Source organism: Neolamprologus brichardi, chromosome 20 (genome assembly GCF_056152115.1).
Source record: "Neolamprologus brichardi isolate AB-2024 chromosome 20, ASM5615211v1, whole genome shotgun sequence".
Taxonomy (NCBI): Eukaryota; Metazoa; Chordata; class Actinopteri; order Cichliformes; family Cichlidae; genus Neolamprologus; species Neolamprologus brichardi.
This window is the reverse complement of record NC_142123.1, coordinates 12,296,257-12,321,773: the sequence shown is the minus strand read 5'-3', so window position 1 is coordinate 12,321,773 and position 25,517 is coordinate 12,296,257. Positions and strand designations below refer to the sequence as shown.

At 40.9% G+C, this 25,517-nt stretch overlaps 1 protein-coding gene across 2 annotated transcripts in view; it reads right to left on the bottom strand.

Moving 5' to 3' along the window:
• The window catches only part of LOC102778858 (plexin-A1-like), a 304,340-nt gene that overhangs the window by 245,266 nt on the left and 33,557 nt on the right, over positions 1 to 25,517 (bottom strand). For both annotated transcript variants that reach the window (XM_006785272.3, XM_006785273.3), the window contains exon 2: positions 16,360 to 17,731. In XM_006785272.3, the coding sequence (XP_006785335.2) occupies positions 16,360 to 17,535 (1,176 nt within the window). In that variant the 5' untranslated portion in view covers positions 17,536 to 17,731. The remainder of the gene's footprint in view (positions 1 to 16,359; positions 17,732 to 25,517) is intronic.

Genomic DNA, 25,517 nt, shown 5'->3' with positions numbered 1-25,517 from the left:
TTGCAGAGATGTAAGGGAGTACTAAAAAAATCTCATCACAACGAGAGGACAGGGGAAGGAAGTGAGCGAGGGAGAGACAGTGATTGAGGTAAACTGAAAGGGAGAAAAAGAGAGAGAGAGAGAAAGATGTTGTCAACATGCTCTCCAGAGAGCCTAACGCCTCAAGCATCTCCTCATCCAACAGCGGCATAAACACATCGCTCCAATCCCGCGGAGAACACGCGAGTGTGTGCGTGTGTTTCTGCATGTATATGTTAAACACAGTTCGTGCCTCTTTCCCATGTGAGAACGATAATGTCGAAGCGAGAGTTGTACTACAGAGACGCGCTGGCTGATGCAATGAACAACAAGACTTGCAGAGGCGAAAAGAACGCATTTAATTATGCGGGGTTAGCGTGTCTCTGTCTTTTTTAATAAAGAAAGGGGATGAGATGCGACTGCCAAACTTCGAAACCAGAAGTAAACAACACTCACACACATACTCACACACACACACACACTACCCTGGCCTACATCCAGGTATTTGTTGTGACTTGGCGTTGGAAGCGGAGGACAGCAATGGTTGGCCTTTCGGTTTCCCCACTGAGCCAATATCTGCTCTCTAATTGGTTGTTAATGAGTCAGAGTGCATGTGTGTGTGTGTTTTTCAGTGCATATGACAAACAAGCAGAGAGAAAGACAGTGTGTATTCGTGTGACAGTGGAGGGGGGATGCAGTGGGGATCTTAAACATCTGTCTAACAGACTGGAACACTTGAAGGCTTGACCTGTTTATGCACAAATACACAGACAAAACCTATACACACACATATCCTTTGTAGCTAAATGTGCATTTGTATGTGCTATAGTGTGTGTGTGTGTGTGTGTGTGTGTGTGTGTGTGTGTGTGTGTGGTTGTCTTGCAGAGGCAATACGTTCCTTGCCATCACACACACACACACAAAGTGGACTTAGTGCAGACATCTGGCAGAGCAGTCTGCTCTAATGGCAACAGAACTACAAGCATCTGCATCTCACACCCACACACACATGTGCATGCTGTCACATGCACATAAAGACGGAATATTACTGCAGTTGGTGTAACAACTAATCTAATTAGATAAGCACAAGATACCAAAGACTAATTTGTCACAAGTAGTTTTTGTGCCAATGTTCCAAAAACCCTGAGAAAACGCTGACGCTCAGCCTTGAGAATTTTTGAATGGTGTATTCTGACAACAACCTAATTTAGGGATTTAGCCATGACACTGCAATATGGAACAGTTATAAAAAAAAGACACACAAATGAGTTCTCTCTATTCATCTCCCACCAAGGTATTCTTTTGGGGAAGGAGCTGGATTAATTAAGCACCAACCTTTTGGGCAGACAAAAACTTCAGTTGCTTGAACGGCCACTTGAGGCTAGCTCCAACAGTGAGTCAGTCCCCATATAATCTAATGTAAGATAATAATGATAATGATAATCATATGTATAACTCATATTTCATTCCAGCTTTGGTATTATTAAAGCCTAGCTAACATGGCTAGCTTGGCTGTGCTCTAGTTCTTGTGAGTGAAATTCTAGTATTTTACATGCATATTATTTACAGGAGACTGAAGAAGTCACTTGAATGAGCGTCAAAATGTTTCTCCCACTGAAAACGCCACATCCGGATGAACAGAATCAACTTTTTGGGATTTCCTCACCTGGATGACTGAGCAGGCATCCAGACGTTATTTACTGTAGCACTTTCTAGCCGCTATCCAGCTGTGCGCTCTACCCACAAAGTGTATGGATAGCACATCCTCTCAGCTTTCAGGCCTCTCCTCTGTGGAACTTCTGTGTGTTTATGCAACACTTTGCATTCAATATTTACTTATTGTTAATCTCTCACTCCCACTGTATGTGTTTTATCCTCTCATCCTCCCATCACCATTAATCAGTCGCAGCAGATGGCCGCCCCTCCTCGAGCCTGGTTCTGCTGGAGGTTTCTTCCTGATAAAAGGGAGTTTTTCGTTCCCACTGTCGCCAAGTGCTTGCTCACAGGGGGTCGTGTGATTGTTGGGGTTTTCCCTGTATTATTTTAGGGTCTTTATCTTACAATATAAAGTGCCTTGAGGAAGCTGTTGTTGGGATTTGGTGCTATATAAATGAAATGAATTCAATTGAACTGTTTGCAGATTTTGCTATAGTAGCCTTTGGGAAGAAATGCCAAGAAAGGGAGAGATGTAAGTGAAAATGTAAATATATGTAAATATAGATGCTTCATGGCTTTAAAAATAACTGCCATCCCAAATATTTATTGAAAAGAGTGCTGAATTCACTTGTCTTTTTTTTTGTATATACAAGCACTCACAGATGTTTACTTAAGGGCCACTAAAGGTTTTTCTTTCAGGTTCAGCGATTCACTCTTGGAAACTAATACAAACTAATACCACTGTAATAGATGTTGCCAATCTTGGAAAAATAAAAAAAAAGGGAGAACCATTTCTGTTATCTGCCAGATTATTTGCAAAAAGCACTCCAAACTAAACCATGCTGAGTCATCCACTACACACTAACACAGCAGCTGGAGAAAAACACGAAAAAAAAACTGTTCAAAAAATGTTAACGTGTCAACGAATTGTTAACTTTAGTTTAACAAATAAAAAAGGCAGATCATTTACATGGCGTCCTCGTTATTACATCCAGAACGAGGTGTCAGTGGCTTTTTATGTGGAAAATATAAATAAATAAATTTTACAAATTAAATATGCTTTCTCTTTTTTTTCCCCTCCACTATTCTGCGAGTTCACGGGTGGAGGGAAGACACTTCGACATTTCAGCATCTGTTGTTTTGGCTTGGATGAAATGAGGAGTATTAATGGAGGGATGTAGGGAGAGCCTGGCAGCATGGAGATGTGCTCTGGTGGAACGAAAAGCTGCAGGCGAAAAAGGGAGAGAGAGCGAAACTTCAGCCTCAGAGGTGAGAGTCAGTGGAATAGCTGTGATGCCAAGAGATCAACATTTATTTCACAGCTAGATTTATTCTGCACAGTTTTCTTGCACTCTGCTGGTTTATTGTTCTGCACTCGAACTTGAATCTTGTGCGCGTCTCTTGTCGTTTTGGCTCGATTTCTTTCACCCTCAACGTCTCAACTAAAAACAGTCAAAGGAGTTGAAACATAACTCACATAAAAACACATAACACTTGACTGACCTGCAATGTGTAAACTTGTTGAAGACGTATTTGTCTGTGCATGACACTGCAGCGTGTTTTGCACTCTGTCGCTCACATCAACCCCCAATTTCCCACTTCTTTATTGTATTTTTGCACTCTATTCCCCTTAAAATAAGCGTCTGCACAACATGCGCAAGTATAAAAACACCATAGAGTAAATTTGGAATTATCTGAACAGCTCTGGAAATAACTCACTGTCTAACTTCCTAACTAAAGCCATCCCTTCTTCCATTTTTCCACTCCTTGGTGCAGGAATCCACGCATGTAGGATGCCTCATCGAGTTCAGTGTTTATGGCACTCGATGTACTTTAAAACGCCTTGAAACACACTTTTGGGTTAATTAGTTTTAATTGCTGACTTTCAAACGGAGAGGATGAATCACGAATGCGGGTCCTGTTGCTTTAAGTGGCGCCCTGGTGAATTCCAAAACAAGGTGGAGCACATTTGAAATCCCTGTTAGTCTCTGCAATTGTGAAGAACTGATCCCCACTGGGAAACTTTTCTGGGTCATAAATTCATGAAGGTGTGAAGCAAAACAAAACGCACAAAGCAGAGAAATCCCTAGAGGCTGAGGGAAGAGAGGGCTAGAATCCAACACTTGAGTGTCAGTTGGCCATATAGGTTAATGTGCCACAGTGGGACAGCAGCTCGCTTTACCCCAGATAGCCTCTGCCATCAACTGAGCTAATTCCACATGGAAAGTTCCAGTCTGCCATGTCGGGGCTTTTTTTTCTTGGCACAGTACATTTGTTGACAGCAGTCATACATATTTTCAACACTGCCTGCTGGAAAAATGTCTATTTTCATCTTCACATTAGTGAAATTTGTACTGTAACACAACATGTAATCATGACTTACGTTCATCTACATTAAGATTCAGAATTTTAACGAATACAGTTTTACTGTATTGAACATCAACGCTTAAAGCTATGTCTCTTAGCCGCATTTGATGTCACAGTCCTGGACGTTTGAATTTCGTTTTTTTGAACATTTTCTTTATCGTTTATTCGTTATGGCATTTTGAGTTTTGTCCTAAGCAGGTATCTCCCGGTTGGTTTCCTTATGTTATATTCTCAGGCCTTCTTAGTTTTAGTTTTGCTGTCTAGGGTATCTTCACGGTTATAGTCAGTGTTGGGGGTTAATGTAATCACATTACATTTTTCAGTAATGCATTGCTGTTCTAGATTCAATAATCACTTACAGTTGGGGGTACTTGTTCCCCCCTTTCAGAGAAACTGCTGTAGTTGATACAGCGTTGAATGCCAACATCTTTTTTGAGCTTGCCATCAGCATTTTGTTGCAAAGCTGTATTCCTTCAGAACAGCAGCTTCACTCAACAACTTGAGTGACTCTAAGTCCACACACCTGAAATGAAATGACATACAGATTGTCTAAAGTCTGAAATCAAAGAGATGCTTTAAGCACTTAAGACGGGGACCGCTGGCAGATCATTTCACCTGCTGCTAATTAGCATAAATTCTGTGGGATGTTTGTGTGCTCTGTGCAGGCAGCTGAATTTTCAGTTTCAGGAATGAAATACACCGACTTAATACTTTTGAAACATGACCTTCAACGCTTGGATCAGTAGGGTACACCTATTCTCTGTATGTGTGAGATAATAATCAATATTTCTCAAAAGTTTTCAGCACAATAATATATTTATATTCTCTCGTTTTTAAGCTTGAGACTGGGCAGGTGTACCGAGCTGTGCTGAGGTATATATAGTTTCAGGTTGGATAAGTACTGGCTGGTATCTACTGTAATATTTAAGGATTTTAAGGGCCAGAAAACTTTATTAGGACATCACAGACATCTGATCTTAACTTTCCACAGCATGTCTTTTATCCTGTCTTCCTTCTCTCACCCCAACCGGTCGCAGCAGATGGCCGCCCCTCCCTGAGCCTGGTTCTGCCGGAGGTTTCTTCCTGTTAAAAGGGAGTTTTTCCTTCCCACTGTCGCCAAAGTGCTTGCTCATAGGGGGTCATATGATTGTTGGGCTTTTCTCTGTATCTATGAAGTGCCTTGAGGCGACATTTGTTGTGATTTGGCGCTATATAAATAAAATTGAATTGAATTGAATTGAATTGAATTGAATTGAATCTAGACTGACACAGATACACGGATACAGAAACACTTTTGGTTTCCAGAACGCATCTGCTACTCTTGGCCTACATTTACCAAATGTAGGCAAATATCACATCTGTGATTTTGCCAAAATGCACTTTCTATGTAACATGAGCCAGATGATGCTCTTTAAGCTATTCTGTCCATCTGAGCACTGCACACTAAAATCTGTGTAATCTGAACTAAAGCCTTCCCTGACAGCCATAATCCAATTATTACAGACCTCTACAGAAATTCACCCAAATATGAGAGGCTGTAAAATACTACGGGGCTGTACGGTGAGAGTGGCAGGCACAGAGTGACACAGAGCAACACAAGCTGAAAATACAGGCATGCAGCTTCAACTCCACGCATTCATGCACACTGCGGTGCAACCAGACTGAAATCAAATGGCATGCTATGCGCAATTTAACAGGATTACAAGTGGCTGACTTACAAAATTCACACACACATACATATATGTATTGTATGAAAACATGTAAAAAGGTAGCACATCACAAACTTTGGAGTCAGCAAGGACGAATTACTCGCTTTGACTCAAATCATAGCAGGAATACATTTCTGCACTGCAGCACGGAGTCTTTACGTGAGCTATACAAACTGATCCAAAATGCTTTTCACAGGGACCAGTCAACAGTGCATCATTAGAAGAACTGAATACAACAAAGTCTGCACTGATCATCTTGAAGATATGAGCAGAAACTTAATAGAGAAGCTGGCTCATCTATAAATTTTGGTGGTTTTGGATGCACACACTTAATATCATGACGTCAAATACAATGCTTTATTTCCTTCACTAAAGACGTTATGTTGTTGGTAGTGTGTACGTATGTGCGTGTCATACTGCCTGTGAACACGATAGTTCGAAAAATCTTTGGATGATGATCTGATAAAACTTCGCAGGGTTGTACAGTGGGGTCATGTTAACAATCTATTAAAATTTGGCTTACATCCACAAAGGTCTTCAAGGTCAACTTAATTATTTATTGGTCAAAAATTGACAAAAAGCCTTAGAACTTAGAAGCTATGATTCTAGGTAAAGATAAAATAAAGATAAAAAAAAAATATACCTTAAGATCAATAGAATGATCTTAAGGTTAAAGTGCTAATAATGCTACATGGAGCTATTTAAAACTATGTTTCTTGCTCTGACTGACTGTATTGACAACATATAGACATATAGGGAATAATATATGGGATTAAATAATAATAATTTAATGGGTTTTCTTTGGGAAAACATATTAAAATTGTGATTAAAGACTGATCATATTCAGGATCAGAGCTTCTCTTCAACTTGAAGCATTGCTGTATTACACTTTATGCTGCATACAATGGGGGCTACATAAGATGCAATAATGCATTTGGGAAAAGTGACTGTTTCAGTCCTTAGCTGTGTACTAACCCTGCCCTAGTGTATATATGTAAATTAATTTTATATATCTAGCATAAACGTACTACGATGTGAACAAACCCAGAAAACAGATGCATTTGGGCCTAATTTGGGATCCGGCTGGCATTTATGCCTCAGATACGGCACTGGCAATTACAGATGTGGCCTAAATGTTATGAGCCGGGGCTTGACACGGGTTACAGCAGGTGTTGAGTGGGCCTCATGTGACCGACAGGTCATAGGATGGCGCTGACACGAGTAGCCCCAAATGTTGGGTGTGCCAAAAGAGGCCCGGATGTCGCATCATAGCCTCATCCTGATATCTACCACTCAAAGTTAAACGTGACACACAGAAAACTGCAGATGTCAGCTGCATTTGAGTGAAATACTGTTATCTGGGGAAAAAAGAAGGTGACTCATTGTTGACTGCAAAGTTTGTGCTGTTCAACAGTTCTTATTAGTTCCTATGTTGTCGTGCAACCTTTTTTTCTTCAACACATTGTTCCAGTGAAAAATCAAACACTACATGTTGGTAGTGAAATGTTTAAGATACATAAAGTAAAAACTGAATCGCTGCAGGCAAAATGGATTTCAGACCTGTGTATGCGTATCCATATCCAGACTGAAAAAAAGAGGACGCCAAGGGACGTCTTTAAATTTTATCTCGCCTTGCAGAGCCTGCTGAGTAGCTGGCAGGAGAACCCAAACGAAGCTGGGACAAACCTGTACATTTGCTGTAAACCTGCACATGCACGAATATACCCCTTCCATTTCCACGTACAGTATATGAATAATTGAAGGAACAAATATGCATTAATTAATGAATACGGCCGCGCTAACACACATGCGTGCACAGATCTCTGTGATAAACACGTGCAAACACGAGAAAGCATAAATGCCCATCAATAAATAATTACACTCTTCATTAGATGCTGCAGGTCAGCATTTTGTGAATGTGCTGCATTGATTTGTGGCCTGGACGACCACCAGAGGCTCGTAGTGAAAGGGGGAGGAAGCTGTTGACTTTTTGACCCAGTTAAATAGCTAATAGGAGAATTGTTTTTCTTCTATTTGGTGAAGTTACACCAGCTCCAGACTTTTTTTTTCAGCCTAATAGAGAAGGACTATTCATTTTAAAAAGCGATTCTTAAACTGCGCTCTCGCTGTTGATATTTCTGTTCAGCGTCAACTCGGAAATCTGCTGCTGAGTTTCTGAGAAAAAGGTCACTTCAGATCCAACTCAAACAGCTTTAAGGCTAAGCAGTCACAAGCTCCAAACACTCCAAATCCGTAACAAGCTCACACTCTCATGAGTGCCACTGCAGCCATTAATCCACTTTGTCATGTGGTACACTTAACAATGAACACCACTGTGCATTAAGTTTAGTTAACGGGCACCATTCCATTCATACTGGATCGGAGAATTTCCCTGTTTTGAATTAATATAAATTAGGAGATTTCAATATGAAGAGGGGGTGAGGGGGGCTTATGTGACTCACCCTGGAGCAGAAAATATCACGACACAAAAACATATGGGTAAGTATTACGGCTGAATTCATTAAAATGCCTCGAGGTATCTAACATTTCGCTGTGTCATGCATCAAAACGTCTTTAAAAGGCAGGAGAGAAAAGTGCACCTCATCAAAAAGTACTTCCCCCCCAATGGGCTGTATTCTAGACAGCATCTGACAGCAATTCACCCCTATGCCTCATGTATTTATCACAGCGCTGTAAAAGAATCTCTTTCCAAGTCACTTAGTCTCCAGCAGAGTCAAAAAAAGCTTGAGTTTTTTAATACAAAGGGGAAGTTCCCGCTCTAGCCTCAGATATCACAGCCTGCTTTCAGTGCTATCACCTGCTCTTCTAGAAACAGTGTCAACAGTAGCAAAATAAGGCAAGGCAATGTACAGATCATAGGTTGAGTGCCTCTTTTTTGGGGGAGAACACATTTATGTCCCATTACTTTGGAACAGCTCATAATGCAGAACTGCATTACTGTATTCCATTTATTCACTTGCAGCACAGACACAATGGTGAACCACCTACAGTTGAAACCGTGATAAATCCTGAATCTGAATAATTTATCCATCATCAATCTTAAGTTTCTTAAGTGTAGTAGTTGCTGGCAAAAGCTGGGGTGCCACTCAGAATGAAAGTCAGACTTTTTTTTCTTCTTCCCTACCCATCCAACAAACGAATTGACTCTTAGTCCAATCCCTTGAAAGCAGGAAGTCCACAGTACACATAAGACATCAAGGAAAACACAAGAAAAATGAAATTCTGTGCTGTTTCTAACTGCAATCAACTATCACACACATTGCTCCTTTTCCACTCAGCAGTCACAAAGCCAAATGTTCAGCCTCTCCAGCTATGCTACAATAGTCCTACAACAGTTACAACGGCTCCCAATGAAAAGCATCTGACGAGTTAAATTTGGACAAATTTGGTCCTTTGACTTTTCTATGTAGTGGTTGCTATCACTATGAGACTTTGTCTAAGCTTTCTGGGGTGGCTGTAGTTCAGGTGGTAGAGCAGGTCATATATTAATTGGGAGGTTGGTGGTTCAATCCCTGGCTGCTTCAGTCTGCATGCTGAACTTCAAGTTACTGTCCAATGTATCCAGTGTGAGTGTTAGATAGAAAACATATGGAATGAAAGTGCTGGTGAAAATGAATAAGGCATGCAGGCAGGATATAGGCGAATGGCAGTCTATGGACCTGTCAATACCTTGACATGTGAACATGTCAAGGCAAAAGACACTTGGACAGATTTGGCTGGCAACAATTGAAAGGTAGATTATAACATAATTTTAGTTTTGAGTACCTCTAAAATTTAGCTAATACAACTCTACAGCTAGTGTTATGAGTATTTCTCACCACTGTAAACTCCCATTTGAAAGCTCCCTGAAAACCCAAGTAATAAACACGATTGTAAAAAACACTGAGTATCTTTATGTGTCTTGTTTTGTGCTTTGAGCATTTTGGTTGAGTCTAGCTAGTCTCGTAGCTCTTCAACAGACTGCTGTTTAGTAGCATACTCTCTCTATGGTGCTTAGCTTGGAGCCAGTTAGCTAAATTAGCTGGAGGCTAATTGATAAGAAAACAGTTGTGTCACAATACATGATTAATTTTAATTACTAAGGTTATTTAATTCTGCCTCATTCATCCAAAATAAACTAACGGGAATAAAATTCTGATTGCTGTATGTATTACAGATTGCTACTTAACTCTTTAGCTTTAACTCACTATTAATAGTGCACACAAGGGAATTTTTAGCTTAGTGAAACTTTCTTTTTCAGCTAAATGCCTTCTTTGGGACTCATAGAAGTAATCTCTTTTCACGTATGTACACAGAATTCCAGGCTTTTCTAATAACATTCAGATAATAATGTCAGCACCTAATTGTTTAACCAGGACCTAATCAAAGTGTTCCAAGTAAAAGAAAACCTTATTTGCTTAAAATGAATAGAACGTCTACCACTGTTAGAGTTCCCACTTCACCCCTACTACATTGTGCTTGCGCTGATAATTGTATATTTTACTTTAAGATAAATGATCAAGCTTCTTCATCAAATATTAAGAAAATGGTAATATAAGTACAGCCATTGAAGCCTTCAAATTCCCCACCCAGCAGGCCCAAAGAGTAATGCAATGTAGATGAGACCCATCACTAATGAGACTAAAGACACAATGGCGAGATCAGGAAAGAATGAAGTCGTGAATGGACACAAATACATATGCACGCACTTAGCCACCAGCCGCCTGGAAGACAGAATACAAAATGCCACAGAAATAGACTATAATCCTGGCCAGCAGTGATCAACACTGATAAATATTAATAAACACTATTATGCTCAGAGAAAAATAGAGACAGAGCAAGCAAGAGAGGGAGAAAAGATAGAGGCAGAGTCAGGCAGAGAGAGGGAGCAGTAACAATAGAGGAGTCTTCTTGCTCTCTGCAGGCAATTTTCCCACTGACGTCCACCTTGTTTTGTGCAAACAGTGCGGACTCACATGCACGAACACTTGCACGCTCTTATTATCAGGCCATTTTCCTCTGTTTGTTTTCACCGTTGTTTTGTCCTGCTTCTTTGGAGGCCAGGATAAGAGGTGGGCACACACACACACACAAATGAGAAGTATACAAAGTGGGGAAGAGGCAGAAAAAAATGGAGATAAAGTGAGCCTTAAACACACACACATATATACACACAGAGGATAGTATCTCTCCCATTCTCTGCCTGAATCAGTCTCATTAGTCATGCTAAGGCTGTAGTGTTGCTGGGTCGGGCTGCTCGCAGAGCTGTGGAGCTGGACTCCAGCCCACAGCCAGAGAAGGTCACCCACCACTCAGTTTAACTCCCGCAGGACCAACGCTGGCCTCTTCCTGATAATAAGTGGACATCACGATGCACGGGGAGAGACCTGCAATCCCAGACACACCTAATCTGGTGTAGAGCTATGGGAGAAGACGACCCACACAAATCAAATCTTTTTAGTTTTATAATGTTGCATGATTTAAAGTTTAAAATAATTCTTGTGCATTTCTTATACCAGGCTGTGCTCGACCTGCTCTCTGGAAACAGTCATCTGAATTCCCTTCCTTTTACATTTAAGCAATGTTTCTTCTGATTGGAGTTGACCTTATCATAATTATCCATTCTCACTAACGTACAGATCCAATGGTGGCCCAATGGATCAATGGAAGCCTGACCTTTCAGGATATAGGGAGTATAAGGATTACTTGCACATAAGCTGATCTCATTATTTGAAACTCTTATTAAAAGTCAAAGTATAACAGAAAATCACAGTAGGTCCCCTTTAAAAAAAAAACAGGGTGAATACAGCATTAGAACATAAAAATATTTTTATTAAAAAATATTAATTTCATAGAAAGAGAAAACGTTCTAAATGGCCCTTTAAAACACATGTTTGGATGACACCCTTTTAAAGGACATGCCAAAATCATCATTGCTGCTGCCAGCAGCTTTTGGAAGCCACATAATTATTTAAATAGTGGATGGTGTGTAGTCAAGGGGGTTTTAGCTGATTGTAACATAAATATACCGATGCTATCTGAAAGGTTCGACTTTTAGTGAGCCAGTCTGGTGGAAAAATCGACACCATGAGGACAAAGGAGCACAAACTCAGCTAAAAAACAGTGATTGAAAAGCTCAGGTCAGCGCAGTGATAGAAGGACACTTCCAAGTAAGTGAACATGCCATGGAGTCCAGTTAAAGGAATCATCATAAAAACCGAAAGAGTTTGGCGCTGCTGTAAATCTGTCTTTGGAACTGGCCGGCTGATCGTCCAAGAAGAAGAGTAAAAATAGATCTGCCAACAAAGAGACCGGCATTAACTACATTCTAATAAATGTGGGTGTGTTAAGCCCTTTTGTACTTCTATACTGACCACATTTTGATGTCATCACACCTACAAGGCAAAGAGGAAAGGTATACGCACTGTAGCTTCAAATGAATGGGAGTAAACATTTTGAGTCCAGCTCATTCAGAGAGGTTAACATTGATTGTACAGTTTTTCACCTTTGCTGGCAGCCTGTGAGCATCACCTGACACCTGTTTTATTTCCTCACATCACACTTCCCTGCTTCAAGTTCTCGTTCACACTGTAACCACTGAAGGATGATTGGCCCGCATTAGGGAAAAAAGAAACTACTACGAAGTCTCTTTTTATATCATTTCTAAGCAATTTTAAGAATTGGGATAACATTCACTGTTACTGTTCTGGGCAGAGTTAAGAAACCTTTGTCCATCTGTCTCTCCATTGTTGTGTTTATCGCTCCCTTTCCCTATCACTGTTTTCCTAACTATGTTCCCTGATACTATATGTTCATTCTACCGTTACTGACCCCCGGGCAAGCAGGCAAGCAAACTGAGCAAACAAACCTCTCTGAAATGTGGCAGGACGTTTGAGTACAAACACAGGACAGAAATTCCCTCCAGTTGGTCCTGTTGCTCTATTAGCTTAAAGATTTCATGATCTACCTGTGCACACTATACTCTGTGCTTTAATGGAAGTCCCAAATCTCTCAACTCACTGGATAAATTACATCCTACAGACTCTGAAAAACAAACATCATACCGATGATTACCCAAACTTTTATATTACACCACCTAAGCTGCCAGAGGAAATTTGGAAGTTTTAGAGTGTGAGGTTGGGCACATATAAAACTGTGACCTGTTTTTTTTGTTTTTTTGTTACAATAACCCAAAAAGTGCTTAATAGAAAGATTTCGCGTCAGACAAAGTGATTAACTTTGATAGAGTTCAGGTAGACATTACTGTTCGAATAACCTGACCTTGTCTCTTCAAATGAGCCTGTGCTGATAGTTTCCACATGACACTCACGCAAAAGCAACGAGCTGTCACCGCTCACATCAGGAAACTATGAACATGCCTGTACAAGATGATGAATTTCTCACAGCGCTATCCCAGAGCGAGCTCCACCAACACAACCTTGATCGATAGCGGGGAGAACGACAGATGGCCATAAAGGACGATCGTGTAACTGTATGCTCATTAGCATAATCGCCTGCATACCTATACAGTAAACTCACAATGGCCTTGTGAGTTTACTGTATAGGTGCGCAGCTTGCACACCACCAGCGGGCTTGTGACAGAGATGTTGTTTCTGTCTTGCACCAAGCTGTGACACTTTAAAGAAGAAAAGTCAATGAGCAATTATAACATGCTCAACATAACAGGAATATTTGAAAATCTGTATTGTTTTCAAGTAAAGGGAAATTCTTTCATATCACAAGCGTGTACATTTTACTCAACATGAGTGCGAGGGTCTAGACCAAAAAATATAATAATGCAGACACGTGGCTGCACAAACCCAAATTTCTGCAGGTCTAGTTTATGTTTTTATTATAGTCAGATATTAATTGGCTAAAATTGGCTGTTTGAAGGATGTATCCCTTGTAGCACCATATAAAAACAGTCTACCCTTCTTTATTTCATGATAATAACATCTAATGTATCGCTACAAAAGCTGACACATCGTATATTATAACGTCACCAAGTAGTTAAGCAACCACCAAGAAATGGCTGAAATGAACCATTTTTAGCATTTGTGGACCTCAATTTCGTTTAATGGTCAACAGCTCAAACAGACATGTACTAGCATAAATAAAGCACAATATGGTAGTGCAATGCTAAAATTGCTAATAATATTATTAGAATCAACAAATTAATTTAACATTGTGCAGCATATTTAAGTAACCTTTCTTCTCTGGGTGCAAAGTGGCACATTAATCAGCTGCCTCTGTCAACAACTGAATGCTCAATACAGCAGGCTTACATGCTTACTGTAACAATGCTGCAAAAGTAATGCTTCGCATATATAATATTGACCACGTTAGCAATTACAGTTTAACATGTTTAGCAAGCTAACACTTACTAATTAGCCATTCTCAAAAAGCACAGCAAATACTTATGGGACTGCCAACAGTTTTGCAGTGCTAATGATTGCCACCTATAATGTGCACTATGTCAACTGTCGCAGATTAACATGTTTAGCTAATACCTGGTAATTAAGCTTTCCCAAAAATTACAGATAGGGCTGATGGGAATGCAGTCTGCGTTAATCTGAATATGGGACTGAATAAGAATTGAACAAGGCGTTTATGAAGGTTTTCTTCCAATGCTAAATGAATATATGTATTTATTTATTTTATCTGCTTACAGTAAGATCAGAGGATCTGATCTTCTCTGAAGACCATATCCTTGAATGACCACAAATGTTTGCACATTTTTTGGCAATGCATCCAGCAGTTTTGCCATAATTGGACTGACTGACATATCTAGAGCTGCTAGTGTAGCTAAAAAGATCTGCTAGTTAGCCTTCTAACGTCTTCTGCCTTCCTTTATCTCTAACATTTTTTAATTAATTCCTGTCCTCTACGACCAGGCTTCGGTCACACTTTTCTTCACACCTTCCCTTCTGTCTTTGCTACCTCCTTTTTTGTCTTCCTTCCTAGTAGTCCATGCGCCCACCTTCCATAAAACCCACCACTCTGACTTTCTGTCATTCTTCATCACTCTCCTCCCCTTTATCGCTGCATCGTCTGTTCTATCCGCATTGTATTTTCAGATCACATCCAGACTCTGGCTTTACACACTAAGTCACTCTATACCTCATCACTCAGAGGAAAGTCAAGGAGAGGGCAGAGAGAGATGGTGAAAGAGCAAAGGCTTGAGAAAAAGGGGAATGAGACAGAAGAAGCTGAAGGCAACCAAAAGAAACAAGATTGCAAAAAAAAGGGAAAGTGGGGGGGGTTACAGGTCAAAAATTAAAGACAAAGAAAAAAGGTCAAGAAGAAGAGTTGCGGAGCAAAATAAGAAAGAAGAAGATTAAAAGAAGAAGCAGAGGGAGAGCGGGGTTAGCAAATGAAAGAAGCCCTTATGCTAATGATGGGACTAGAGTAAAGACGTAGGAGCGAAAGAGAAGATGGAATAGCAGAGAGGGGAAGAGGAAATGGAGACAGGGAGGTGGAGAGTAGTTCAGAGATTTATGGCAGGGTGTTAAGGAGCACCGACTAAATAACAGAAGGTGAGACCAGGTGAATTATTCATGAGGATACTGGGCTGTGAGTGTGTGTGACATGTGGGTGACAGGAGCAGGTGAAACACACACATACACACACACACACACACACACACACACACACACACACACACACACACACACACGTGTCTCTAAGACACCCTTAGGCCAGCTCATCTATGAGTATGAGCAAAGACAAGCCATCCACTACCTGTAGATGAAATTATTTAAAAAAAAAACAAAACCAAGAACAACACAAAATCTCAGCAAGACAGCTGTTGTGTGCTCAGACTAAAGAAATATGGGGACATTTTAACAAAATGAAAAACTAATTTGGGATGCATGAAAGTTTTGATCCCTCTAGCTCATGCCCGTGTTGGTACTTCTCTCGGCACTTGACAACCAGAAGTCAATTCATTCTAATTTAGGTCTTTTAGTTCCACATCTGGTGCTTTCACATGGATCATTAGACACTTTATGGAAGTTTGGCTACTGTGCTGCAGGTAGACTGGATGTTCTGCTTTAGAACAAACAGCTTCTTTCTTAAAAAGATCGTGTAAACACATTCTCCCACTATGTTAAAATGCTGTTCTTATAATAACATTTATTCCATGTGGCACAAAATGTGGAATTGTGCCTACACTTCGATTGCCCAAACCAAAATGGAAAACATCACTTTGCCATGTTTGAGGATATGCTGACATTCTTTTTTTACCCACTAAGTAGATATCTGGTTCTCACTATGATCATGTGTTGATGATGAAAAACCTCTAATTAATCTATTAAAATCGCTTCAATGACTGGACAGAACCTTCTCAGACACGGCTGGTATTGGCACAACCTGAACCTGTGATCACTTCAGTGCTTTGGGAAAGGTGCGAGCTAATGAAAGGCTATCAGCCAAATAAAAGCTGTAACCAAGCTTCAATAAACAACAAAAAAGACATAATTTTTCTTTTTCTGGGGTTAAAAAATGCAAAATTCAAGGTTGCACAATCATAGGAGGAAACAATCCACACAGGTACGGATGATCACAAGGAAAGAAAACACTTCTGGGAGTTACTGTCTCAAACACTCACCGAGTTGATGCAGGCCAGCTCCTTGTTGAGCAGCCAGGGCAGGGAGAGTTTCCCCTCTCCTTTGTAGCACGACTGAATCCTCTCTTTAATCTTCTCCTTTATCTGCCTCATTGTGAACAGGCACAAAGCTGACTCCTTCGGCGGCTTGGCTCTGTTCTTCTGACCCTGCGCAAACACAGTAAATAGAACCTCCTCATGCTCCTGAATACCAAGCGAACGTGCCAACCGGCTCCCCGGCCGGGCTAAATAAGCATCCTGAACCAGGCGGTACTCCACTCCGTCCTTGGTGCAGCCGATGGGGAACTCAACGTAGGAGTAGAACTTGGGATCGTCAACACACAGGCGGACGATCTTAGAGGTGAAGAACTGCTCACTGGCCGCATCTGGGGAAGTGAGCTGGGTGTCGAGCTGTAAGGTGAGGTAGTACACAAACTGCTCGCTGTTGAAGCCGTAGATGTAGTAAATGTCGAACGCGGGGAACTTTGAGAGCGTGTCTGAGGGAATCTTGAGCTGGGAAGAGACAAACTCATCCTGGTACACGAAGCTGAACATGTCAGCGTTTTCCTCGTTGGACATCAGCTTGCGACTAGACAGCGTGGGGAAGTACTCAGACTTGCCATCGATAGGAGTGCCAACAAAGAGCTTCCCTCCGCCTCCAAAAATATCCGGGGAAATCACGACGCCCGACATGGTGCCTGCCTCGGCCACACTGGATAGATAATGCTCTTTGCGATGGTGGGGTTCGCCCAGCTTGAACAAATCATCCAGACGCAGGAACTGGCATATTCCCTGGGAAGTACTTCCACATGCAATCAAGCGGTTGTGGGCAGCATCGAGCAGAAGGAGTTTATTGACATTAGACGTCTGCACCAGCTCGTGGGGGCAGGACTGTACACCAGGTGGAGGGTAACAGCGAGGGTTGTCTGTGACAGGACCGGTGACGTGGCTTCGTAGCTTGGTGAGGTTGCTGGAGAGCTTATAGATCCAGTTGACGGCACCCAGGTAGACCTCGCCGGTTTTGTTGTTGACCACCAAATGTGTCAGGCCTCCTTCAGGAGGGGAGAAGGAGAGAAAGGGGGGCGCGGAAGGAGTAGTAGAGGTAGAAGCCATGGAGAGAGGATGTACAAGGAAGAGGATGGGGAGGATGAGAAGGGGAGGGTTAAGGTGGGAAGACATGGTGGTGAAGAGGGGAGGGGGGTGTGAATGTGTAATCCTTTACAGGGTCAGTCAACGCCTTAGAGGAGCGCGGGGTGCAAAAGATGCAAAGGAGGAGTTTCCGAGCAACTGGCTTCCCCCGTCCTTTATTCCTCCTGTCTCTGCTGTCGTTTCTATAACCTCATCCCCTGATCCTCAGCCTTGTCTGCCACCATCCCTGCAAAAAAAGGAAAAACAACGAAAACTGTCAATATATAGTTGTACACTTCCAGAGAACTGCCAACAATTATTCATTTGACTACATCAAAATGACAAGCCACTAAATATTACTCTGACTCAGACTTTGAGGACCAGATGCTGCAAGCAGAAACCAAAAAAAGAAAAAAGAAAAAATACAAATGAGGGCACTATCGGCTTTGTTTTATTGACTTCTCGACTCTTGGCTCGCACCACTCGGTGGAGTGCATCTTTTAAAAGAAGACAGAGGCCGAGGATTGCTCTTCTGCTTATTGATTGTCTGGAGGTATTAAAGGATTCAGCGGACAGGGTGCACTTTCACACACATAAATACATAAACACCTCAAAACCTCTAGATGTGCTCATAAGCAGACATATGGAAAAGGAGGCTTGCTATACGTATACAAAAAAAACCTAAACTAAAACACACACACACCCAGGGCCAGCCACTGATGTGTGATAGCAGGTAAACACCCATAAATTACAAGCAGAGCTGCATGAGAGTCCTAAAGTATATTTACTACAGGGAAACAGAGCAGAGAAATACAGGCAGTCTGCCTTCTGAAAAAGAAAGGCGGAGGGAGGAACTGGTCAAAGCAGATAAAGCAGAAGAGACGGTGAGAGGGAGAGAAGTGAAAGCTATTTGGCTTCATACCAGTGGAAGTGGAGATGACTGGAAAGATTGCTATAAATGAAAACTAGGGAAAATAGTAAGGAAAGAGAAAAGCGGATGGACCATTCATCTATATTCCATTACTTTCATTTTATATTCACTTTTATGGTTTGCGGTCATGGGAAGCTTGAGATTATCCCAAAATGCACTTTGCACTGGAGCCTACCAAGGTGACACTGGACAGGGCCAGAGACACAGCACATCCTGGATCGGGCACGCCTGCAAGCTGCACCACATCAACCAAGTCAATTTCATGAAGGTGAAATTGACTTGGTAGATTTGAAGGTGAAGCATTTTTCTAACCAAAAAGATTTTGGCATATAAGCGCTAATTCATTTGGCTATAGGCAACCTCTTTTTGCTATGTGAATAAAAAGCCTTTTATTTGGGCATAAAAGTATCCATGTCTACAAGTTAACAAACCCTGAAGCCACCATTTTAGAGCTTTCCTCTTCCTCTCTGTGTAACTTCACTGGAAATGATTGGTGCGGTTCAAGAAGGGATACGCTTGTAGTGCTTGACGGCACTGCAGAGTCAGCTTACTGCCAGTTTTGTCATAGTGGTCAAACGGGATGCTGTAAAAAAAAAAATCCATGTTGCCCCAGCAACACTGTGCTCATACAAAATATAAGTGACATATCAAAACCCTGCAAAAAGCACAGAAGCGATAGGAGAAGTGACAATTCATGGCCGCACAAAGTACAAGCAAACTGCAAAATGAAACCACAGCAGAAGTTTTAAAAAAAATTGAGAAGTTCTTCAAGTGGTCAACTGATGTTTGTTCCAAAAGGAGAAGTTCTACCAAAAACAAACAAAAAAAACCCAACCTCAAAACAAACCCCAACATGGTTTCAGCCTACTAGAAAACTCAATTTGGTCTCTATAGATAATTTCCCTATTAATTCACATTGTAGGAGATTAAATTTTAATGTAATTGATCAGTTTAAAATTTATTAAGGTAGCTCAAAATGTTTTGAGTTCTGATAAAACTTTGGTGGTGGTCATGGGGTCATGTTAACAATCCATAAAAATTTGCCATCCAAGAAAGTTCTTTAAGGTCAACTTAATAAGTGACAAACAGCCAAAAAAAGGTGTCACGTGTATTTTCAACACAACACATCCATTATTTTTATTATCCATTTCTACTTTTTTGCTAGCTATCTTATTAAAATCACAGTGAATCACACGGTTGCTTTGCTAACCACACTAGCTAGCTAATGCTAGCATTAGCAGGTAACTGAGCACAACCCCTCCAAGCCATGTCAGAGAAAACCCAAGATGAGGCCAGTTTAGATCCCAAGCTTGGAGCATTATAACTGTAGCCCTCAAACCAATAAGGGGTATGGATATGGATATGCAATGTCTGTCAAACTAACCAGCACAAAAACAAAATAGCGGTTCAAAGGCTAACCACATACAGTACTGTTCAATTTTCTTTTCATTAGTTCACGCAGAGAACAAAGCGAAGGCTTGTTTCATAATGGAGTTTGGACAGCAAACTATTCTCGTCTCCTGTTTCTGCCGCTGTTCCTTATTTCTCCCTTTCATTACATTCCTCCCTCTCTCTCTCTTCTCTCAGACACTTCTTGTCAATAGTGTCTTTCATCTCCTGCCCAGCCATGATTACAGTGGCCCAGATGACGATGCTGTTGCCTGTCCCATCAGGACAATAAACCCACTGTTAGCATCTTGGACACATAAAAAAAATGTGAACATATAACACACACATACAGTACGCGGTCAAAAGCATTTCTAAACCCTATCACAGACCTCATTGACTTCATCGTGCCGCATACCCTCACACATGTAAACTTAAGTGACATAAAACGGACCTTCCCACATGCAGTCAGGCACCGCGCGTGCACTTTATCATAATACACAAACACTTTAAGAGAAAGGAGAAGACTTGCATGCTACTATGCTACTAAATGACAACATAAGAATGCGCGGTTATTGTTGAACATTTTTGTCTCACCTTCTCTGATGTACTTTACACATTCTATTAATAAGTGAAAACCACATAGCACACGTGAACTCTGTGGCCGTATTGCTTCAATAGCCCTGAGTGCTGATGATTACAGGCGCTGTTTGACTAAACTGGGACAAAGAGATGAGAGGAAAGAGGAACACATGAACTGAAAAACACAAGGTAGTGATTTGAAAGTATTTTCTTTTATGTTGGAATTAGATCAAAAGAAGAAAATAGCAGTTATTAAGAGGCAAGTTTGCTAGAAATGTGAATATGGATTCACAAATGATGAAAGAAAAATGCGACAGAGTAAACTGATGTAAAACCAATTTTTCTTCCTTTGTTGCCTCCCAATTCACATCTCTGTCACTCTTTTATATGGTTATTGTATTTTGTGAATGTTCATTTTTCACAGATTTTACAATTTCGATTTTTGCACTTATTTTATAGATTTAAGCTGCACATGTCTGTTTACATGTCTGACTGAAATGTTTGCCAGCATTTCAGTCAGGTTGAGGTCTGAACTTTGACTGAGCCATTGCAGCACAATGTTCCTTTTCTTTTTTAGCCATTATGTTGTAGATTTGCTGATGTGCTTAGAACCATTGTCCTGCTAGGGTAGGGCAATATGGCCCAAAATATTTATTATGATACATTTGAAAATTTGCGATAAAGATATAACTCGCACGAGACAAAATACTTTACAACTCCACAACTCTATTAGTGCAAAAAAACCCATCAATTTATGCGCCTGCGCGTTTTACCCATATTCTATTGCAATATTTCATTTTCTTATCATTGCTTAAAATTGTACCGGTATTACTGTGAAAGGTATAATATGGCCCAGCCCTACCGTTACCCCAATTTGGCTGAATTTGGAGCACAGAAGAGTTCATGATTCTGTGGATGGAAAACAAGCCCAAATTATTACACCTCCACCACCGTGCATAGTAGGTAATAAAGCAGTTAGTCTGATATGCTGCATTTGGTTTTCACCAAACAGAGTTCAGTGCATTAAGGCCAAACATCTCCACTTTAGTAGCACCCAATCAAAGGACATTGTTCCAGAAGTGGTGGTTTGTTCACATGTAACGTTGCAAACCTAAGCTATGTTACTGTGTTCTTTTTAGATCTCCTGGTAACGCTGTACAGTAAATTAGTTTTAACATTTAATGGGCTTTAAGTGAAGTCGGTAGAGCCTGAGGTGCAGCTCTGGGGCTTTTTTGTATTTTCTCTGAGCATTGCACAGTCTGACCTTGGGGTAAACTTGCTGGGACATCCACACCTGGGGAAATTAAAAGCTTAAGACCAACAAACTTGTACAGAGTGTTTATCGACACTGCCTGTGCATCACTGCAGTCTGCTGGCAAAAGGCATTTGCAATTCCATACTAAAGCCCAAGCTTCTAAAGTGACGCAAAATACTATCTGGTGTTCTTGTTGTTCATCATTTAAAGCCACCTCTAATCAGGAAAATATGGCACTTGATATATCACCTGATATATCGCATCATTAATTCTTTGAAGCTGATCAGCATCTCATCTGATAAAGGCCTTCACCTCTAAACGTGCGCGCGTGTTTGTGTCAGGGCTATCCCCAAGCCCACCTGCCACGTCAGATGAAGCTATTGAGGCATTCAGGTCTGCCCCGAGCTGATTTATTGCTGTTGGCACATCGATTGCACACACAGCCACAGACCTAAGCCAAACACTTAAGCAAATTTATACACACCACTTCTTCAGCATGGAGCTCACATTCATGCCTGCCGGCCTCGCTTGGTGCGAGTCTGTTTGTATACGTGTGAGCGTATTCTGCATCTGGTCCATCTTAATTACTTGTCAAACAGTCATCCACACGCGTCAGCTTATATGTGAACTGTACAATACGTACACAAGGCATACATAATGAAACTTTGAAAACCGCAGGCAAAGTATAAACATTTATACAGATACCGTTTCCAATTTAAACACTTTTTTTCTGGACAAAGAGCCATAGAGAAAGAAAACGTTGGAGTTGGACTGAGCTGCTTGGAAACTTGACCTACATTTATTACCTTGTTGATTAAAGGACGTGAGCCCAGAGGTTTGGATTTCAACTTATAATCACGTCACCATAATCGTGTTGCTACAGCTTAAATGGGGTTTACGTCTAACTCCAAAAAGTTTCATTCACTTTTACACCTGAAGTTATTTGGAATTTAGCTTTCATAGAGTTCGGAGCTAATCAAGACGTTTAACCTGGAGAACCTGAAGAGGACCTACTTAGGAGAGACTTTGTTCAACCTAACTCACAAATTATGAGTAGGCAACCACTTCGATGCAGGAGGAGCTGTTTTTCTGGCTTGTGGGGGGCACAGACCACAGTGTCTGGGCTAAGTGAAGAGTAGACTTTTCTTGAACAGTTTCCCATACTAATATTCACATTAACAGATCTCAACTTGCTGCTTTAAATTTGACGAGTGAGACAACAATTGCTGCAGTAATATTACATAAGTCTGGAGGTTTCTACTGTCAAATATAGAACTTCCTATCCCATGGACACAGTTTTTCTAGTTCCCTTTCCCCATAAATGATGTAACCACAGTAATGTCACCTATTCTTTAGTAAAGTTCCTTTGTGAAACTTTGAGCGAAGGCCTGAGGAGAAACAGTGGATGCTGTTGTTAATCACAGGATAAAACATACCCAGCTGTTTTGTTTCCCTTTGACTTTAAAGGGGGTTTAATTTTCATCTCTGATTGGATAAGACTTGAAAAAAAAATTGAGGCCACAAACTCAACAGAAAATTGTTTACCGTGGTCACACACAAGAGAGCTAATGTGGGAATTTTCCATTGCAATCCTAAATAACCAGCCATCCTAAGGTGTCGCCCCGTATGGGACAATAGAAATAGAACTTGTTTAAGGTATTTTTTTTAATCTCGTATATACATTTTTTGTGAAGAAGTAAGTCATTTGATGTCAGTTGTACACTTCATATATGGAGGCTGAAATTAATGATGAAAGATGCCTCATCCAAATGAGTTGCACTGCTAAGACTTGATGTAATTAATTATTAAACAATAAAATATAATGCGAGCTCCATGCAGCAAATAAAAAGATGCTAGTGATTTCACTCTGAAGTGAAATCAGATTTTATGCCAAAGCGATAGTATTTAATATAGAAGATTCCTGGTTTAATTCCAAGAGGAGACACAGAGCCAACCTCAGGGATTCATACGGTTGTGTACTCCTAGTTTCAGCCCCAAGACCGGATAAATGTGAGGGTTGTGTCAGGAAGGACAGTCGGCATAAAATCTCTGGAAAATCAAACATGTAGACACATCTGCTGTGGTGACCTCTTGTGAACAAGGGAGCCCCCTTAATAAGTACTGACGATGTGAACCGGTATGTCATATGCAAAAGTCAATGGTAAGCCATCATAAATGAGCACACCAACTGATTTTCTTTTAGATATGTCAAGGTAGACACAATCAGCCTATGCTTAGAAAATCTGATGGGATCTTTTCAAGTAAAAAAAACAAACAAAAAAAACTGCAGCTTACTGCAACAGATGGTAGCAAAATTACAGTCACAGTACAGGTCAGGTAAGGACAACAGAGGAGGAGATGTGAGAAGAGGGATAGGAGACGGACACACTCGTGAACGTGAGGAGATTTCTATTTGGAATCCATTTTCCAAAAGGCGTAATATTGACAAGTACTAATACTGCAGACTGTAGTCGACTCACATCCTCCTCTCCTGGTTTTCAACAGATGAACAGATATAAAGAAAGACCAGTAGAAAGGGAGGGAGTTAGCCATGTATTCCACATGTAACAGTATTTATTGGTAATGTTGTTTTCTCTCCATGTGCCACTGCTATATCTGCCAGTAATAATAACTGTGATTGCAGAAATGAAACCAAACATAGGATAAAAAGAATAAATCTCATGTTTTGTTTCGTATGAAAAAACAAATGGATGATGTCAAAACCAGTACTACTGTATATGTCATGGTATCTAAAATATTTAGATCCTGCATTGTATTGGATGTCATTATAATACAGAATCAAATTGCTGGATTTGCCTCACAGCAAGAAAGTTCTGTATTCGAATCCACCTTTCTGTGTGAAGTTTGCATGTTCTCCCTGTGCTTTTGTGGGTTCTCTCCTTGTAAACTGGACTCAAACAGTCCAAACACATACATGTTAGAGGAAATGGTGACTCTAAATTAGTCATAGTCATGAATGGGAATGGTTCTCTATGCGTTAGCCATATGACAGACTGGTGACCTACCAAGGGTGTACACCGGCTCTTGCTCTATTACAGGCCCACCGTGACCCTGAATTGGATAAGCGGAGAAATTGGGTGGATGGATGGTACTGGGCACTGGCTAATATAAGATAATCTAACTGTTCCAGGACTGCAAAACCTAGATTCATACATGAATTCCCCCAAAAGACGTGTTTGTGTGAGTATAAAGAGAATGTGGGTCAGGCTCTGTGTGTGTGTATGTGCACATGTGGGCTGCTGCACCATGCAGTGGGGACACAGTGGTTCATTTACAGCCGCATTCCACAACAGACACACTGACCTCACAGACAGCTGCATGCACACACACAACACAAAATAAGGCAAACCGATAGAGAGGTAGCTTCACACTGCACACGCACATTAACATCCTTTAGTTATATAGAAATCAATTAAAAATTAAGAAAATACATCTCTGTGGTTTAACACAGTTTATTACATACGCACACACACACACAGAAAATTTGATTCTAACTATCTAAATGAGATGACGAGAAGGATGAAGCAGGCAGCGCAGTAATTTGACTTCATTCATAAAAAGCTGTTCACGCACACATGGAAACAGAAGCTTAGGTAAAAGTTGCATTCTAAGTATACATTTTTTTAGGGACTACACACAAACACACAGGCACACTCAGACAGACGCAGGAAGGCATAAATCTCCTGGGGAAAAACACACACTTGCATAAACAGAGCCAGAGATACAGGCAGACAAAGTCCCGCTTGCACGCCCACAGATACAACGACTCGCTCACACGCGCTTATTTTTCAAGCTGACAGGTGCAGATCAGCCATCACTCTTTCAGAAAGTGCAGTGGGAATCCACAGCGAGCAGAGC